The sequence below is a fragment of the Lepeophtheirus salmonis genome, chromosome 11, assembly GCF_016086655.4.
Source record: "Lepeophtheirus salmonis chromosome 11, UVic_Lsal_1.4, whole genome shotgun sequence".
Lineage (NCBI taxonomy): Eukaryota > Metazoa > Arthropoda > Copepoda > Siphonostomatoida > Caligidae > Lepeophtheirus > Lepeophtheirus salmonis.
Window position 1 is genome coordinate 10,866,596 of NC_052141.2, and position 19,516 is coordinate 10,886,111.

The window sequence follows — 19,516 nt, forward strand, 5'->3', positions numbered from 1 at the left end:
GGACCATTATAATCTTTGTATAAAAAATACTTCAGGGCTTGCAAAATGTCAAACTTTCTAGTAGCAATTTAGTAAAGTCTCTTTCCAGGTTTCAGTAGCCGTTTATCGTACTTGGTGCTTTGCAATACTGTGGCTGGCCTGTGTGTACAGTGTGGGAGAAAGCGGGCACGAGAGAAAGAGAAATAGCAAGCGAGAGCAGCCTGGTTGCGACACTTAATATACTGAGTGTATGAGTTGTCTCATCTTATCTTCAGCCAGCTAAAATATCAAAATATTTAAGATAGTCTGTCGGGAAATAAGTGTAAGATTTTAGCGGCCAAGTGAAACATTATATAGCCTTGGGGCATCAGGGTAATGATTGTGTCAACTCTAGACTTAACTGAACCATTAATTGGGATAACATATGTTCCTTCTGATTAATTTTATAATTGCTCAACGCCATTAAAAGTCAAATGTTATTCATTCAGGGAAAAAAAGACGATTTTTTAAAGTGGAAAGAAAAAAAAAAGTTTTAAATCTGTATGATGTCAACATGAAATCAATATTATACAAAAATCAAGAACAATTAGAAAGTTTAAATTAATTTTTTTACTTTATATAAACCCCAATATTTCATAGACATAGTTTGGGTTCATTATATACTCATTATTCAATATTTCTGAAAAGAATAATTATATTATTATTGTAATGATAATGCTTAATTTGATATACGATATGATTCTATTTCAATACAATTAATCCATTTCTCATTCCTTTATAGTAATGATCAATTTTAGCTACTTTAATTGCTTTTTATTTGACACGCCTTGAGGGTCAATAGGAACACTTTGTTGATAAAAATAGACAATTATTTGTATAACTATACAAATGTACTCTATGGATATATCTTCATATAGCCCTTTATATTGTTGACGTATTTTAGTCAATTACGAGCTTATTATTCAAATTACTGGTATGAATGAAGATACCCAATAATTATTTATTTGATTTCACATACTTATATTGGCACAGATTTTCCTTCTTTTTTTTTTTTTTTTTTTTTTTTTTTGCATTAATAAACTAGAAAAAAAATGGAGGATCCCAAAACTTGACAAGTTACGAGTTTTGACTAGAATTTTGATTATTAGAAGTGATGATTGTAGATCAACCAAAGGATTTGTAAGAATACATTCTTGATAAAAAATTAAGATAATTAAGAAGACTAATGTAGTCCACACTCGATTTTTGAGAAAAGTTATTGTTGATTGTTTATGTGTTGATGGCCTCACTTTTTTTTTTTCAACATAAAAGCAAATTGAAACAAAAATTAAGAACAGGGAAAATTCTAATTTATTTGTTTTCTTCATATATAAACACAAACTAATATTTCATTGACATTTTTGAGTCAATTATAGTGTTATTATTTAATTTACTGGGATAAGTTTAGATACAGCAATATTTTAGCTATAATTTAATATCTTTATTTGAATTATAAAACTTATAGTGTACCCAATATGAGCCCTTTTAAATATATAAAATATAACAATTTCTCAATTTTTTGCAATGACGATCAATGGTAGCTACTATAAGAGTGAAATTTGTCGTACACCCAAGGGGTTCATAAGATGTTCTTTGTTGATCGATAAGATAAATAATTATTATTTATAAAATACATGTGTAATCCACTCTCAATTTGGGAAAATAAATGAATCTTTGTAACTTGCTATTGTGTTTAGGGGTTACATTTGTTGTGCGTCAACATTGAAACAATCCTTAAAAAAGATGAGCACCTGAGAAATCTCCCAATTTGTTGGATGAGTGTGAAACCGCAGTCTATTGGGTGAAAAATCAATCTATTTTGCTTTTGTGTCGAGGGGCACTTTATTTTTGGTGCGTCAACACAAATATTACTTTAAGAACAAGTGAGGAAAAGGAGAAATCCCCATATTAACATTGTATTTAAATTTTTGGGATGAGTGTATATCCACCTTCAATTAGTAGACAAATCTTGCTTTTGTGTTCATAGAGCACATATTATAAAAAATAAAATGTAGGACAGAGCTGACCTAGAAAATCTGGGTTTCCTTTTTTCATTCAGTTACTTTGAGTAATATATGTAAATGGTTGGTTCTATTGTATTTCTTTGTACATATATATACATGAGTAAGATGAATTTAGATAAAGTACTTCTAATTATCTCTATACTCTCATGTAAATATAAATCCCCTCCAAAAAGAACACCATTATTACATTCCATTATAAAAGGAGAGAAGAATCACTTACGTGTGTTTATTCGAACTTTCTCCGCATCCATAATGATCGAACTACCACTCTCCATTCTTCTTCGATTTATTTATTTATGTTTTAATGTAGTGTAGTAGTCATATTATTAGAGTCGAATGTTTTTCTGCATGATACCGGGTCTCTATATAGAAATTATTAGTCGTTTATTATCATTTATTTAAATTATTGTTTGTGCAAAAGTAACAATCCCATGTTTAATATTTAATAAAACACTGATTCAAAGTAAAATAGTTTCAACGTCAATAATTAGGAAGGTTCGTTATTAATGGGATTGCGTGATAATCACGTAGATTGTGGTTTCTTTTTATTATAGAATATATTTCTTTTATCGACAACAACATGGCCGAAACGTAAGTGAAAAGAAAAAATATGGTTGAAACAACAGTTTTTTCCAATAAATGTGCAGCTTATGTTTGATATTAGAATGTTAGAACTATCTACTAGAATGGGTACTCTGTAGAGTGCTAAACCTCTACCGCAAATCAAACTGAGTAATGTATGTTGATTATGCATTTTTTACGTTTTGTGTTGGATCGATCTTTCATTTTTAGCTCTCTTTTAGCTGATTACTCTGATCATTTTTTTATCTTCCTATCAATTTTGATCAAAATCGATATCTAACTTTTCTTTGTAACCCTGGTAACTAATTAACAAACAGATGCAAATATATAATCTCCGTTAAAATTCGTTAGGGAAGTAAAAAGAATGGGGAATCGGTAGAGCGCAACCCTCCACCTATGCTCATTCTTCCTATTTAAAATATCCAATTTTTACATTGACTTTTCAATTTGAACTTGGACTTTTTGCTTTATAAAACTATATAATGACACCGATTTGAGGTATGCACCACAATAGGTCCCAAAGTTATTGTCAAATATGCATTTTTAAAGTTTGGCCTATATTGACTACTCAAAATTGAATAGTCGTTTGTTGTGACTATATAAAATCTTTATACTTACTAAGATCAAAATTGATTTGTAACATTTGCTATAATCCTGGAGACAAATAGACAGAAGAAAATAAACAGTCAAAAACAGAACTTGCTGAAATTTCCTTCGTCTGGAAGTATTCCAAGGATATTCTCCTATGTTTGGTTGCAAAAGTGGCTTAATTGTTGTCAGTCACCTCATCAGGCGTATAATAACCTATAATTAGAGATATGACAGCTGCCAAAATACAAGTGAGCATGTATTTAAAATAATATATTTAGCCTTGTAACATCCAAGATATTAGTCCTTTGATTAATTACAGGAAGTTGTACCCAGCATTGTACGGAGTAATAAGGTTATGAATAACAGACAAACTGTGTGCTTTTATGAGTACACTTTGATGAAGTTACTCATTACTTGCCTAATTATTACCTATTCGCTTGTCATGCTCTTGGAGTATCTATTTATCAGCCATGCCAAAAAAAAGTTACGATTAGAGTCACTCTATATAACCACCTAAAAGCCTGAAGAGTCTTATAATACAAAAACTTGTAAGCGAAGGTTCAAGCACATCTTCTTAAGATAGATTATAGAATTGAGAGAATACAACAATAACATAACATTAGTTGTTCAGGCTATTTTCAACCTTTTGTCATATTTTTATAGAATAACACAAATTCATTGGATAAAAGTAGTCAAGTGTAAATTTTTACCTAAATATGAGACCTGTGACACGCTCAATTTTGGAATTAAAACAAATTGATTAAAACTGTGATTATGAATCTCACTGGCCTGATTTTTTTGTATAAGTATACATTTGACTATTGAAATCTAATAAAATACGTTGTTCCTTTAAAAATATAACAAATGTTCGACTTATATCCTTTTGAATTTATGTAATGTCATTGCAGTAACTAATCCATTCTTCTCCCCATTTGTAGCGGGTGGTATTGGGCCTTTGCTTATAGATTTATAGTATTACAAGGATGAGGTACCTGAACAAATTTAATTCACTTTTAAAGCCAAACAAGTTTTCTATTCACTTCAATATGGGCATTTTTAAATAAATGTTTTCTTAAATGAAAACAAACTTTAAGCTGAGTCAGTATCACGCAACCCCATCAATAAAAAAAACCTGCCTTCATTAATTATTAAACTATTTCACTTTAAATATGAGTTGCAATAAATATGGAACATGAATAAATTATTATCAATCCCCCTTTTTTTATGTTACTTTATATGCGAATTAGGTATTAGATTACTTATATATAAAAAGCAAATGAATGTCCTTCCTTTTTAATCACTATTAAAAAAATTAAATATTTATAATGTATGTATATTAAGAATTCTTGCAGCATTTTCACAAATTTATATAATTTTTATTAAAAATACAGTATTTGTTGTAAGTATCATTAATATAAAAGAAATATTTCCCTATTTTATTTCAATGTTTCTTTTTCTATTTCTTTTTTTAATAATAAAGTTGGTTGTTTTTAAATAAGACTTTGATGGTTTTTATGGATACCCACTTCTTCTAGTTATTTTTATATATAGTATATGTTGCTCCTCAATATAAAAGTTATCTTAAACAGAAATTATTAGAAGGAGAAAATTTTGGTGCAGCTTCTTCATCTGGAAGTCAAGATCTAAAAGATAATGGAGCCCTTTTGGTAGAATCAACAAAAAATAAGAATAAACCTTTTAACCAGATATTAAATTTCGTATTTTAAATGTATTGTTAAGTAAATTGTAAGGATTGTAAAATAAACAGGGGGCATATCAAAACAAGGTAGCATATATTGAATGATGGCATCAGACTATCGCTATCTCAACCCATCCCAGTAACTATAATATATATCCTATAATTATATTCCCTCGACGACATTTCAAAAGTAATTATCTTGGTTCACCAATACCTGCTGCCATTGCCTTAGAAGTAATTCCGAACAAATTGCTTGGTATTCGCAATGGCATGGAATATGCGGATCCAAACGGCATTTTGAAGAACCCATACACTAATACACGTTGAAAATCGTTGAGGCATAGATTTGAAAAAGTTGAAGACCTCGTTTTATCAATTCTACGAATGTGAAAAAACTACCCAGACCCTTAACATGGTTGAAGAAAAGATCTGCATGAACTTTAAGGCGAGACTGAGCCCTTTGGATTGGTACATTGCAACGTTATCACGGTAAAAGGATAGGTGAAATATTGAGTAATTCATATCCAAAATGCAAAACATAATGTATGCAGTGATCCAACAGAACAAGGAGGTATCCTTGCGGCTCCATGATTATATCTCTAAAGCAATTATATTTCTCAACTCCTTCTAGATCCTTACAAAATACTATTGCCGCAGTATATTAGTAATTATTTACATATTATTATTGTCAGAAATAGCTCAACCTCCTTTCTTCATGACATGATTTATATATCAAATTTTTTAATCAAACGATTTTTTCTTTTGTTTTTAATCTTTGTGTCAATGGCTTAATTTTAATTAAACATGCAAATGTAGTTTTTTATGTGTTTTTTTTAACCACGACATAATAAAAATGTTTTTGTTGTTTTATAAATAAATTGGTTACAACAAATAAACACATTAAATACATATATAAATTCGATAATTGACAGAAAAAATCAATTTAATCATAGGCTATTATATTTTGGAAGTAAAATAATGTAATTAATATTTTTAGGCCTAAAAATGTACGCATTTTCACATCTCTAATTCTATGTTATATAAGACAAACGCATCTACCCTTTTTCCTTTTCGAATTGTTATATTTTTATTTAAAAATATCCCTTCTTTATCAATTGAACATTAACTGACTGATACTATTTAACTAGTGAAGAGAGTTTTACTGCAAATTAAAAGGTTAACGACTTCTTTTTTCTCTATATTTTTTTTTTCTTTATTGAGCACCTCATAAAGATTAGAATAGTTGTAGATTTTACATATTACGAGTATGTAGATAAAACAAATTATATGGGTCGTTTAACACCCAAAATCTGACTATATGAACCACTAAAAATGTATGTATTTTTCCCATAACGTTAATTTCTAGACCAGTCAGGGAAAGTGCAAAGATTTTGATTTTTTGTTTAACTTCGAACCTAATTTGTTGTTTGAGGACTTTAAAAGAACTTCAAGAAGATTCTTACACATAGTGTTGAACTCCAACCCAATATTGCAGTGCTATAAGTACAATTACAGTCGGTTTGGAAATTTTATGTCACGCCGTATGTAATATATATTACAATCCATGTGTCAAGCACCCAGTGGTGCATAAAATATGTCCTCCCGATATGTAAAAATAAAAGAAAAAAGAAAATTAACGGGGTCACTCTTAGAATTTTAAAAATGTTTGAAAGAAGACAAGCCTAGCTGTCATGTCGTTCTATAGGATTAGCGGCAAAATACCATGAGAGAAAGGAAATAAATACAAATCCAGTTTCATATTTAGAAAGGACATACAAGTTATAACAGATAAATTCTGACAAAGTTTGACTTGATCTAAATGAATTATGAGGGCATTGTTGATTGACAGATAGATAGTTTTAGCAACCATTTGCCAAACCATTTTGCCGCGAAAATATCGACAACAACCATACAAGTGAGTCACTGAGAGACTATTGCTGAAATTAACTTACAGAGATTAAGGCACCTTTATTATGGACTTCACCATATATCCAGTACAGCAGTGAACAATGTTTGAAGCCGCCTAAACGAGTCGGGTGATGTCACCAGTAGGACAAAAGCCTCAAAGAGAAAAAAAGAGGACCCCAACATTTCAGAACACCCTGAATAGCTCAACTGAAGCGAATCCAACGAAACCCATTTCGATGCTGGCAAAATACCGCTCTGTAAGCACAATGACGATAAATAGAGCCGTGAAGGACTTTTACCATAGCTTATATGCCTAGAGACAGGATCACCGCCACTCTACCATTACTAATCTAAGCACCTAGAGTACTGAATTAAGATATTGAGGCAATTGAAGATTGATCAAATTCCTCCTTTGAAAATGTATCGATGACGACAAATGTACACTGTTTACGCCCGCAGCTACAGTTGGAACGACATGTACACGGCCTAGAGCAAAGGGAGGTCTTTAAAAAGGACAAAAGAAGGTGGTAACCACCCTGTCTCCATTATGGTCTTTGGTGTCGTCCCAAGGCGTGGAAAACTTCATGCCGTCCTTCTTGGGTATAAGGAAAGGCTTAGTAGCAAAGATTATTACAAGGACAGATGAACAAGTACGTTAACCTAAACGTTGCTCCTCTAAACCTGGATTCTGCCCAGATATCATTTTAATAAATAACCCTCCCTCTAGCAAATGTATTCAAAAGATAAAGTTATACTTATAATTCCCAAAGTGGAAAACCTCAAGTGTAGCTCTTCGTCTTTCATCAGAGTACTTACTAGTTATTACTATAATATAAAAACCCTTCTCAAAATTAAATGATAATGTTAAAAGCTTTGGAACATCTAAGAAATCCATGCTCCTATGGTATACTAGAAAAAAACGCCACTCCATTCTATAAAATATTGTATATACCTCTCGCAATACCCTTGTTTTAGATATTTGTAAATAGCTTTCTAAAAAAAATGATGGTAGTTGAACTGAAATGACTCTAATATTTTTTACAAAAGGCACCTATTTACAGATCCATTTCTAAATTATTCTACAGATTGAGAAAATCCCCTAGTGAATTTGTTGGCTGCAACCTTATTTTGCAATATATTTTGTGCAATCACACAATGATGAATTATTAATACTAATAGAAGTCCGCAATAATATAAATGTATATGTTCATACAACAGATAAATAAATGTTCAATTTATCAGAAAGTACAGTACAAAATTAATTAATTATTATACAATATTTTTTGCATCATTTACATTTTTTTGCAAGTAAACAAAACAACATTTGGATATAGATAAACATTTAACTTAGGGTGGTTTGTTTTTTCAACTTTTTTCAAATTTCGATTACAGCTAGTTTGAAAAAGTTGTGAGTTCGTATGAATCTAACCTATACAAAATTTCATTGCCCTATAATAGCATCTTTAGGTAGCACATCTCGTTCAAAGTTTGAAAGGAGTCTGACGTTCTTTATATACTTGATAAAAATTAAAATAACGCATTTATCATTAGTTTGCAATTTATTGATGATGATAGACATTATTCTAATCTATCAAAAATAATTTTAAAGTTTTTTTTTTTCAGAAGCTTAAAATTTAGAAAAAAATCAAGCTGTTTTAATTTTTTTTGTTCCATGAGAGAATGTAAAAAAATCCTTAATAAAACCATATTTATTTGTAAAAACGTCTCTCAAATTTTTTTTAAATATCAAATAACTAAAACTGTCTTTTTGTATCTAAATTTACTAGGTAAAAAGTTTGGTAATTGTCATAACTTGAAAGAGATGTACAACCTATTTTGGATAGGTAAACTTTCATACCATATGGCAACTTTTCCGTACCAGTCATCATCAAAATTCGAAAAAACAAACCGCTCTAATATATACAAATATACATGGATATTCAACTATGAAAGATTTAATCTTAACTCCCCCCCACACTTTTTTTTTTTTTTTTTTTTTGGGGGAAGCATTGCATCTTGTTGTGAGTTTCTAAGTTTTGGGCAACAATAAAAGTTTTTGGCGTGTAGTTTTTATCTTATAAACATGTAACTTATACTTATTTAATATGTGCATATTAAATAAACTAATGACATAAATATATATCTTTCATATATGATGTTATTGATTTGTAAAGATAAAAGCAGGCTGGTATAAAAAACATGGTAGAAAAAGATAAATCTTTTTTTAGCTACTGTACTTCATAAGCAGTGTAGTATAAAACATGTCCTAGAAAGGAGGAAGGGCGTTTTTTAGTTGGAAATCTGAAGAGGGTATTTATTTTTAATTGTTATTTAATTCTTGATGACAGAACATCTAAGTATAAAGTAATCAGTAGTAAGTTTTTTCATGAAAGACGATGTAAAGAAAGGGGTTTCTCGGGAGTTATATGTGAAAGTCTTAACATGACTCAGAGTAGAATTGATGATAAATATGCTTGATAAGGAGTGGAGGCTTATTATTATTTAATTTATCTCCTTGCTGCTTGCAGCTGATGTAATAAAATGTCATAACAAGTAAAGTGTTTCTCTCCCCAAACATTCTTCAGGGTGACCACGTTCATTTTCGCTTTCCTTTATTTATAAAATGGAGACATGAGATATTTTATTGGCGTGAAAACTTGGATTCGAGATGTTCCTTCGAAATACTTCAATAACGTAGGTGTAAATATCCCAAATCGTCCCATATTATCAGCCAGGGAGTAGTTGCTGGGAAGGTGATTCATCCATTTGGTGGTGTCCTTCTTTTTTGGTTTGTTTTCTTTCTCTAAGAGTTGCTCGCAGCTCTAATCTAATGAAATTTTATGACAGCTTAGCTGATCTTCCCTCAAATCATCTTCTTATTGTAAAGGGTTACTGGGTTTATTAACTAGTGCATAGGCTCATCAATAAGAATAAGGATTTGCACTGAAGCTATAACTGTAGTTTCTTGTTAGGCTTGGAGTAGAATTGTATATAGACATCGGAGTAATTCCATTTTATTTTGTTTCTAGAGCCGGTGTGTATTTTTTGGGTTGCTTTTTTCCCTCTCAGGGTTGCTTACAGCCGACATAAAAAAAGTAAAGACAGCCAGTCTGCTCCTCTCTCAAACATTCTTCAAATTTTCAGTTTATTTTATACACATACCGGACGGACATAGCTTAGGCAAACATTAATATTAATGCATCAACTATACCAACATCAAATGCACTTATTTATATGTTATTAAATAGTCTTAATAGGCCGGACTTGGTTCGCAGATTAAAAGTTGACAATATTTTATACCCATACATAAATATAATTGACGTAGAAACATAAGAGCAGGCTGGTATAAAAAATAAGTAATATAGAAAAAAGGATTGATCTTTTCTATCTATTTTACTTAATAAGCAGACTTGAAAGTTGACCTTCACGAGATACTTTATCTTTCTATCTTGAAATTTGAAGTGAAGTCGGCGAAAAGTTTAAATTTTCTTTAATGAAATCTTTTAATAAAAAGAATATAACTTCGCCAGGTGAAGCGCAACGGCCCAAATAATATATTTTTAGACTAGCAAGAAAATGATCTCACCTTTTTCAAGAGGTTTCGGACAATTAGAACTTGGAGGCTTGTTAATGTTAATGGAAAGTCTCATTATGGCGAGGAGGTTGTGAGTTTGTATTTTATAGAGTATCGGAGGGAGACTGTTCATAGTGGATCAATGAGTTGAGGGATGAGGTCAAAGGAGATAATTATGGAAGGCAGTATGACTTTTTCTTATTATTAAGATGTTCCAATAATTACATTTCAACTTTCAGAATAAGTTCTTACTTATATCATTGCTAAATATGGAGTACAGATTTTATTTGATTTCCTTCACACCTAATTTAATTAAAATTAATGAAGGTTAAGCTTATTTTCCCATTAGATGGGATGTTTTTTTTATAAAATCAAATGCAATTAATTGCATATTGAATTTTGGTCACACCTAATGAGCAGTTAAACCTGTAGCTTTCACCCTACGAATCAAATATATATATGTATTAACATATATATTAATATAATTTAAGGTGGGAACACTGAAGGTATCAACTTTGATATCATTTAACTTGTCTTAAAATATTATATTCCAACCCGAACATTCTTAAATATTAATTACCTTTTGTGAACACTTTGTATAGACGAAGTTTTTAAGCCATAGACTCGATCCTAAAACAGTTTATACTACTTTGGAGGACGTTTGAATTTTTTGAAACATTCGGTTATTAATTGTTCAAACATACACTAAAATTTTTTGGAAATTAAACTTTTGATGTTCAGCGTATAGTTATTACTTGTATTGTTACAATGAATATATCACAGAACAACATACTCAAACATAGTTCTTTGGTTGGAAAGTATAGTTTAGAAACTTGCGTTGGATCATTTATTGTACAAGATAACAATTGTATAAATAATTAGGAAAAATCTTGAAAGGTAAATAACGAACAAACTAGATTATTATTAGAAAGCTACATTTAATGGCATTCAATTATTTAAAATGAGATCCATCTCTCGTGATAATCTCAGCCATACGACTCCGGAAGTTTTGGCAGACTGGCAAACTCGTGCGGATCCAGCTTACACATTGTACTGTTTCTGGGTTTGGACTTTTAATTTATATTACTTGGATGTGTGGAGTAGCCCAGGAAAATAATTATACAGATAGTGTACTGGCCCACATGGCCAAGAAAGTACAAGATGACTTGGCCACACTTTTGGAGCCCATATTTTTTGGCCTACAAATAGCCAGGTCCTGAACCCATGCGATTATTTTTTTTGAATCTACCCCATCTAGTTCTTTCCTTATAAAATTTTCCATTTTATCAGGACCACCCAATATACAATAAATTTAACAATTAGAAGACGTATTGATATATTGTACCTATGTGAAAGAGATTGGATTCCTCGTCATTATTCTATGTAATATAAAAAAATAGGTTCATATAAACTATTTTCTGTGATTTTTGAATCAATAGACGTTCATTTAGTATTCAAATGAGAATTTTCTGTACTCCTATGCATAATATTTTTTCATCTCTATCTTCCAATGAATTGCCTTCCGACAATGCTTTTTTCAATTAACGTCATATCTTATGACGAGAAGGTTCATTTTATAAATTTGATTAGACAAAAGTGATTCGGATATCAAATGGCTTCTCTAACAAGACAATATAAAATTCCGAGCAACTTTTCTTCGTCAGTAAGTCCGTACCAATGTTACTCAACTAGGAAGAGGAGAGAGTATAAGAACAATGCCAATGCAAAATCAAGAAGAGTGGTTGCCAGTGATTCAAAAAATAGGAACACCGGTATTTTAAAAATAAAGAAACTGACAATAATGTTGTCAACCTGACAATTTGAAGAATATTTTTGAAGAGAGCTGCTAGCAGCTATGAGGTAAAAGAAAAAAACACAACCCCCAATTTGTATCTAGTAACTACATCAATGTTTATCCTTAATTATACTCTAAGTCCAAAACGGGGTACCACCTTGAACTATTATTTTATTCATAAAAAAATTTGCCCTCAACTGATGAATGAGTTCAGTTTATTACAAACCATTACCCAGCTTGATACCCATGTGATTGTGGACGGTGGTTATTAATGTCTAATCGTCAACCTGTAGCTTCTTTGCATGTCTTTGAATACTAGGTTGGGGTACCCGTCAACTATGGTCCTCCGAGAGGCGAGGAAGGCTGCAGCACGCTTGAGATTATAATCACCACTCCCGGATGTCTTTTCCACCCCCTGCATATCCCTCTTGACAAGCTACTGGTGTAAATGACCAGTAGTCATTGCAATCTCTCTTTGTGGACATCGGAGTAGAGGAAATCAAGAACTTGTTGCCATATTAATTTTGTGCACTGATTTTTCGACAAAGAACAAAGTTTGTCAAATGATTCGAGAGCTAAAAGTCTGGGTTTTGCATAAGTAAACGCATTTATCAAGCTGATCAAGACTTTAATGCGCAATATTCAAACAAACTGTACAAATTTGCTTCCACAATCAGTAAGTAAATCTCAGTTATACTTATTTCATGCAACTTTCTTATTTCGAATGATTTATGAATTGATTAATCATACTAAAAATGATAGAATCAGGGGACATAATTATATTACACATATATTTCATGAGATCATTCAATAAAAAACCAATAAGATTTTAGACATAAAAAAGCTTTTTGTGTTAAAAGATTCTTATTGCTATTATTATTAAGATAAAGATTATTTCCATGAATCATTTGTTTTGGGGCGTGTAAACAAAACATGTCAGAAGCTTGTGAATCAATTACCCCCCCACTTCCCTTTTATTTTCTTGCAACAACAAAATCATACACATTTATGTATGTTGAAAATAACAAATTATTTATATCACGTTGTTACCTACATTAAATTCTTTTGCAAACTCTTCTCCAAAAAAAAAAAAAAAAAAAAATTATATTCCTAATAATCAGTAGAGTTGTAAATCCCAAGTATATTCCAAATGTACAAATAAAAGGAATCAATCATCAATCTTGTAAATCAAACTTTGAGAGGAAAGCTGCTTAGCTGTCAATGATGTTTCATTGGATTAGCTGATAGACGCTACTTAGATATTCTGTATTCAAGGCTTTGATAATAATTATAGCAGGTCTGGAATAAAGATTAAATTAAGAGTAAGGAAAAAGAAAATGAAAATAAATAATATAATGGGAGCGTTATAACTTGAGGAAGTGGGGGGGGGGGGCTAAGGCCCAAAAATTATCAAACAGTTACCTATATAAATAGGTTTATTTTATATACACACTACCAGAGGCTACGCTTCTTTTATATACACACTACCAGAGGCTGCACGCTTTTGCAGGACTCAATAGAGGGGAATAGAAACAACGACCGAAGGTGAGGGAGAAGAGAAGAGGGAAAAGACAGAGAGAAGAAGAAAGATAGAGAAAGAGAGAAGGAAAATGAGGTTTTATTTTGTTCTACAAAAAGCTCTTAATGACCTGGAAGACCCTCAAAAAATATTTTAAGAACATGCTTGGGAATTTTATACGTATACTTGCTTAAATTTATACTTATCTGTTTCACCATTTTGGACTCAATGTGTGACAACACCAACACCTTACTTATAATAATTTTTCTGAAACTTTTTGAGGTCCTTAATTGTAACTAATGCAAATAATGACAATTTGAAAAATATTCTTGGAAAAAACATCAACATAAAAAACAGCTTGTTGTTATGAAGTTTCATTCAATTAGCTGCAAGCTTCTATTAGATAAAGAAAATAAATACAAATCTGATTCCGTATCAAGCCAGAAAGAAAGTAGATTTACACCTTTATCAAGAGTAAGCCAATAAGGCCTTAGACTTGTAACTCTGCAATAAATCCTTTAGAGCAATTCCTTGCCTTAATCAAGCTTAGACAAAGGCAGGAAATACTCCATTTTTGATCCTTCATTCAATTGATTGTTAGACCACGAAGGGCTTGCATTGATAACTTTGAAGAAAAAAAAATCATCCTTGTTACTCACCATCATTATTCATGAGCACAAAACTCCTGCCTATACTCTAAACTTATATGTTCTCTCCTCAAGAATGAAAGACTAAAGATGAGAGCATAGGAAAACAAAATAAAAGCACGGTTTGGTATGCAAACAACAAAAACTCGCACGCTAAAAAAGTGCTTATGTTTTATAAGTAAACAACCCATGATGCTCATTTGTTATTCTCCTCAACTATGTAGTTAATTTTAACTACATAGTTTGTTCTAATTCAACAAATTACCCTTCAAAACAGGGGTAATTCATTAGCCACGTTATTCTTTTTCCTATAATTCAAGTAGTTCTGATCTTCATTCGCACCAAAAACCACGTCTGCTTTTGTTATTACTACAATCAATATACTTTCAAGTAGGATTTTTAGAAAAGAGGCCTATGTTTCATTTAGAAAAGAAAGTTTGCTATAGAGGAGGTCCCCTCATTATGTAATTTCAAACACTGCAGACATGGTATAACGCAAAGTTTGGAATTATTTTGACTCGCCATATACCTAATGTGATATATTCGTATTTCTCTCATAGTGTGTGAGTTTTTTTTTTTTACTTTATGATTATAAATTATCAAAAACTCAATATTGTTGTAATAATAATTTTTGTATTTATTAATGAGTTCATTAATATTACATCTACATCTTTATAAAATATATGTGTCTAATTTTGTATGGAGGGAGTACTTATAACTTTAATCTATTACTTATTATGAAACAAATAATATTTGTTAAAAAACGTTGCTGAATATATATTGGTTAAGCTCTGATTATATTCATTTTACAGTACTGAAGTGAGTGGATTAAAAATCAAGTGAATAACAGAAGTAAAATTAAATTTTACAATGATTTTAGAAGAATCTGTTCTGGTATGGATTATTTTAAATCATTTATGAGGCATAAATTAATTTTAATTTTTTTAAATTAACTTTTTATAATAAATAAATTAAAATAATATTTTTTTTTCTTTTACATTTTCAATCTAGAACTTTATTCAGATGCATTTTAGCAACCAGGTGTGATAAGGTATATCAATAAAATAAAAAGAACTACTTTGATGCCTTTGCTACCCCAATCATCGACGTAGTCCCCCTTGGCATCAATGATGGTTTCCAGGCGCCTATGGAAGGCATTGAACCTATTGCAGATATAGTCCTCAGACACGGCATCCAAGTACTAGTTGAGGGTGTATTTTATGTTATTGATATTCGGGTGATGAACGGTGCAGGCCTCGGACTCAACATGCGCCCTAGAAGTGAAGTCCAATGGGTTGACATAGGGTAAACTCAGGGACACATTTTCTTTGCCCAGAAAGACAAGTTTTCCTCCAACCGTTTATTTGCCTTTTTGGACGTGTTTGCACGCACCATCTAGCCAGAACACCAAATTCATATCTGGGCTCATGTTTGGAGATCCCCAACTGCTTTGCTATCTCCTTTGGTTTCTTTCTAGCGTCTAAAAGTGCACGAAGCAAAATTTGTTGGTATCCTTCTGAAGGCATTTTCTCGGTTTCCAAGACAATTATTAAGACCTAGTTGTTTTGTTTATTTTTAGTATTTAACCGGAACAATTTTACCACATTAAAAATAACATTTATTCATGTAGCAACACCAAAGATAATTTTTTTTTACGGCCCTGGTATATTATATAAAAAAGGGCCTTTTGGCCGTTTTTTTAGTAAATACATTATAATTTATTTCTAAACTAATCTTTTTTTTGGAGAAAGCAAAAACTTATCATTCTCTTTCAAGATTCAGGGGTGTCTGGCAAGGTGGACTGCGGGGGCTTTACCCTCCTTCCCAATTATCCAAACATTTCATTCTTCGAATTTTTTCCCAAAAGTTTAATAATTTTTAATATTGTACAAAAATAGAAAAGTTAATTTTGTTCATAGTATTATAAAGCAAAAAATTTAAAATACATTTGCATTATATTCATATTCTACAAGAAACTGTCAACAATTTTTATTACACATTTTCCTTATGAACCCTTTAATTGTGTCCCAAAAATTACTTAAATTAGGTAAAATTGATCCTCGCTATACATATAAAAATGAAAATTTTACAGAATTTATTTAAAAGGTGTCAAATCGGAGCCTATATTAGTTTCTTAAATGAAATTAAGTTTATAAACTATAGCTGGTGTCTGATATTATCCCAAAAATTAAAGTACAAATCATATAACATACCCAAATATCTCTAGGTATATATGACCAATAATTTTTTCCGTAGGACTTTTGGTTTTACTCATTTATGTCCAGATTGTTTTTATATTGACAGACCACATATTCTAACAAAAGAAAATGTTTTTTTTATAAATTTAAAAAAATAACAAACTCCAGAGTTTGTAAAGTCTTATCACATTGAAACTCAGCTCCTGCTCACAACACATTTTAAAGATTATGTTGCATACGCAAAAGTATTTAAAGGTTGATGAAAATTGAATTAACACTCAATTTCTCTTTTTAGACCTACATATTTACATTAAGTAAAGTTTATTTCATATAGAACAGAAGTGTATGTAGGTTAGTCAAAGGACTAGCAGAAGTGAACCAAAATAACAAAGTCCTTGTCATATATGTTTTTAAATATGCTATAGAATATACATACAAACAAACAAAAATATACCAGGCTTAGATATGCTTTTAAATTTAATTTAACAGAATGTAATTTATTTTGTGTCTTTTGTAGTTGTCTTTATTTTACCCTGGCTTATATTTTAATTATTATTCTTTAATTAAAATTTTAATTAAACTATAAATAGATTGGTCATTAACCATAGAATGAAGCATTCATTGTCATCCATTATCTGTTTTGATAATAATTAAATGGTTTTTTTTTTCTTCAAAATGTTTTAATGTGCATGAGAGTGAAATGAATATAAATAATTTAAAAATTACTCTGCCGATAAATAACAACACAAAAAGAGTAACTCAATTTTTTTTTGTTGGTAAAATACTTTGCATCGGAATTAACATATTTTTTTTCTCTTTCAAAAATATGAAAGTAGGGTAGGGCAAAACGTAGAGACAAGTAATAGTTTACAGATTCGAAAAAAATATCTTTTGGTTAGTGATTGCTCGTTTTTTTTTTGTTATTTTTTAATTAAAGTTCAAATAAATCTATATTTAATACCGCTTGAGAGGTGAAACCTGATACTACCAGATCCAATGTCTTGATGTAAATTTGAAATGGATGCAGTTATTCCAAATTAAGTAATTATAACCGGATTTATTCCGAAAAAATTCATTTAAAAAAAAAGCAATTAGGTATTTAAATGTACAGAAATAAATATTAAGGATCAAAGTGTTGGCTGCATATAAGAACTTATTTAAATAAGTTCAATAAACGTGCAGATAACACTTTTGAATCCTTGTGGTCTTCCATTAGTCATCGGCCAGAATGGATAGGGATTTCATCATCAATACCTTTGGCATGTTCAGGGGCAGTTTGAACGCCCTTTGTGGTAGTGGGGATTGTTTTTAGTAGTTAGGTAAAATAATGGTTTTTATTTGATAATGTTTTGTTTAGTTTTAGTTCCTCTATTTGATGCCTTTGTTTTTGTTTTTATTATTTTGAGGACCAGTAGTGTTGTAGGCCCTTTTTTTTTTTTTATTTACATATTTATAGGTAGTAGCCTTGAACTCCTTGAACTCCCTAAAACATCATTCCCCTTTCTATGTCTATATCTTTCTTCTTTCCTCCCTTTGCATTTTTCTAAATACATCTCTCTGACTTTTCATTCTTTGTTTCTATTCCCCTCTATTCAGCAATGCAACGCAGGCAACCTCTACTAGTATATGCCATGTGTATAAAAAGTACTGAGACCTGTCTCAAAGTACTCATAACTGAGCTGGCTGATGTTGTACAAAGAAATTTTTATATTTTATAATATTTTTTACAAAAATAATGCACATTTATTATGAATCTGGCCACCATCAGCCTCAATGACAGCCTCACACCACCTCCAGAACCCCTTGCACACATTGTCAACGGAGTCCTTTTCATGATCCTCCACTGCTGGTTAACAGAGGTCTTTAGGGCATCAATATTCGTATGGTGCACTTTGCAGGCACTAAATGGAGTAACTTTGTGAATTCAGAACTGGGCTCTGAGAAGGATGAAGGTTCTTGGATCAGAAGTTCATCTTATTACCTACTTTTTGAGTACGATATTAGCAGTATGGGCCAGATCCCCGTCCTCTTGAAATATGCCTTGTTGAACGTCTTCTTAGTCTTGGTGATCTATGCAACTACTTTTTCCTTCAACACCATCAAGTAGTCAGCCACAGGTAACTTGCATACAACAGGAAATCACAATTGGGAGCATTTTTTCTCCAGTTGATGCCATAGCCCACAATATCATCACAGAGGCCGGATGTTTAGACTTGGCCCTGATGCTGTTTTTAGCTTTGTCAGAGCAATCCACAGATACCGCCCTAGTTCTTACCATAAACAATGCCAGCTAGCGAGCCGCAGTTGTTTATTTTTACGACTCTGTGGGAAGCTTCCGGGAAACCAAAGCTTTTGGGTTCCGGGGGAAGTATGGTTGCAAACTTGCTGAAACTTAAAGGAACCACTAAACAGTTTCACGTACTCTTGAACTCTCCCATCAAAGTTATTTTCAACTTTCCCTCACGGTACTTGTTTGCTGTAGCCGAGGTCAGAGAAAAAAATTTGCCAGTTGTTGTTATGCTTCAGATTATTCAAGAATTCTTGACATCGCTAAAGACGGAGCTCTTTTTTATGTGAGGACAAGAGGAGTCTTTTAACTTTTTTAAGTAACCATCCCCATCTTCCTTACCCATAGTTGACCGATGCACCTTTTTCTTCTTCTTGGCGTACTCAGACCTTTTTAACGTTGGGTGGACATTAAAGGCCTCCATGATATCTTCAGACTTCACTTTGGTAGGTCTTCTACTCTTGGGTGTGTCCTTAAGGTTGTATCCATCTGACGATTTCGGACCCAACATACCGTAGCCTTGTTGACATTTAAGGCATTCATGATGTCCCAGTGACCGGGGGTCACTGGGACATCATGAATGCCTTAAATGTCAACGCCAATAAAATTGCTTATCATTCCTCTTTTTGCTCCTCCATAGCGACAAAAGATTTTAACAGCAACACCTATTCAAA

The 19,516-nt window shown here is 31.5% G+C and overlaps 1 protein-coding gene across 6 annotated transcripts in view; it reads right to left on the minus strand.

Annotated features, from left to right (window-relative positions):
• The window catches only part of LOC121125947 (band 7 protein AGAP004871), a 333,305-nt gene that overhangs the window by 64,059 nt on the left and 249,730 nt on the right, over window positions 1-19,516 (minus strand). For 2 of the 6 annotated variants that reach the window (XM_040721215.2, XM_040721217.2), the window contains exon 2: window positions 2,263-2,404. The exons of the other annotated variants lie outside the window; for them this stretch is intronic. In XM_040721215.2, the coding sequence (XP_040577149.1) occupies window positions 2,263-2,317 (55 nt within the window). In that variant the 5' untranslated portion in view covers window positions 2,318-2,404. The remainder of the gene's footprint in view (window positions 1-2,262; window positions 2,405-19,516) is intronic. 6 annotated transcript variants of the gene reach the window in all.